Source organism: Lagopus leucura, unplaced genomic scaffold (assembly GCF_019238085.1).
Source record: "Lagopus leucura isolate 7727_CA_CO unplaced genomic scaffold, USGS_WTPT01 27-0_obj-0_obj, whole genome shotgun sequence".
NCBI classification, from domain to species: Eukaryota; Metazoa; Chordata; class Aves; order Galliformes; family Phasianidae; genus Lagopus; species Lagopus leucura.
Window position 1 is genome coordinate 449 of NW_024965978.1, and position 1,227 is coordinate 1,675.

The window sequence follows — 1,227 nt, forward strand, 5'->3', positions numbered from 1 at the left end:
GGAGAGGAGCGGCCGGCCGGGAGCCGCCTTCACCTCTGTCCCGACGCGTCCCCGAAGAGAAGCGGGGATGCGCGCACGGCGCAGCGCGGACGTACGGCGCGTCGCCCGGGGCCGGCCAAGCTCCCTCCCGCCCGCCCGGCACGGAGCAGCAAGCGGCTGCGTTGTGCCGACGTTTCGTTCGGGTCGCCGCTGCGGCACGGAGCCACGCCACGATCTGCTCCCCTGTCGTTTCCGAGCGGAGCTCAGCCTGGCCGCGCACGGCGGCGAGGCGAGGGCAGCACGCGGCCCGGCACCGAGATGCGGCGAGCGCGCAGGAAGGCGGCCCCGGCGCATCCAGGCGGGGTCCCGGGCCGCCGAGCTCTCGCCGCTTCCTTCGTCCTCCCCGCTCGGACAACAGACATCGTCAGCCGCACCGCGGCGGGGCCCAGCCGGCTTCTCTTGGGGCCAGAACCGAGCGCCCGGCTTCGGAACGCCCAAAAGCACGCGGTTGTGCATTCGCTACGCAGCGCTAAATCTAATTTGTTCTTTTTACTGTCACAGGAAGCACATGTTCAAAGCAATCTGTTTCCTCGTACGAACGCTTTCCTGCCTGTTTGAAAAGAACGGCAACACACTTTACCCCGAGCAACCGAGAGGTGATCATAAATATCCCTAAATAGCATTAAACAGATATGAAAGACATTAACACTTCCAGAATGCCAAAGTAGTATTAAAAAAAAAATCCTAACAGATGCTCCTAGGTCAAAAAGCGAAATGTGTGTTTCCTGGAAAAAACGCTCTCATCAGAATCATAAATGAACTGTGAGCGGAGGAACGAGGTGCTGCGCAGCCGCCGGCAGGATCTCACAGGGCTGCGGTGCGCGGCTGCACACAAAGGGCTGCTGCACTGCTCACGGCCACACGGGGCAGGGGCAGCGCCAGGACCACGACCACACAGCCCATGGAGTTACACAGCCCATGGAGTTACACAGCCCATGGAGTTACAGAGCCCATGGAGTTACACAGCCCATGGAGTTACACAGCCCATGGAGTTACACAGCCCATGGAGTTACACAGCCCATGGAGTTACACAGCCCATGGAGTTACACAGCCCATGGACCACACAGCCCATGGAGTTACACAGCCCATGGACCACACAGCCCATGGACCACACAGCCCATGGACCACACAGCCCATGGAGTTACACAGCCCATGGAGTTACACAGCCCATGGACCACACAGCCCATG

The 1,227-nt window shown here is 60.8% G+C and overlaps 1 protein-coding gene across 1 annotated transcript in view; it reads right to left on the reverse strand.

Moving 5' to 3' along the window:
- Positions 1-352: 352 nt before the first annotated feature.
- LOC122192360 (transcription factor 4-like) overlaps positions 353-1,227 on the reverse strand; it is a 116,270-nt gene continuing 115,395 nt past the window's right edge. The window contains exon 9 of the mRNA XM_042892894.1: positions 353-589. Within this exon, the coding sequence (XP_042748828.1) occupies positions 515-589 (75 nt within the window). The 3' untranslated portion in view covers positions 353-514. The remainder of the gene's footprint in view (positions 590-1,227) is intronic.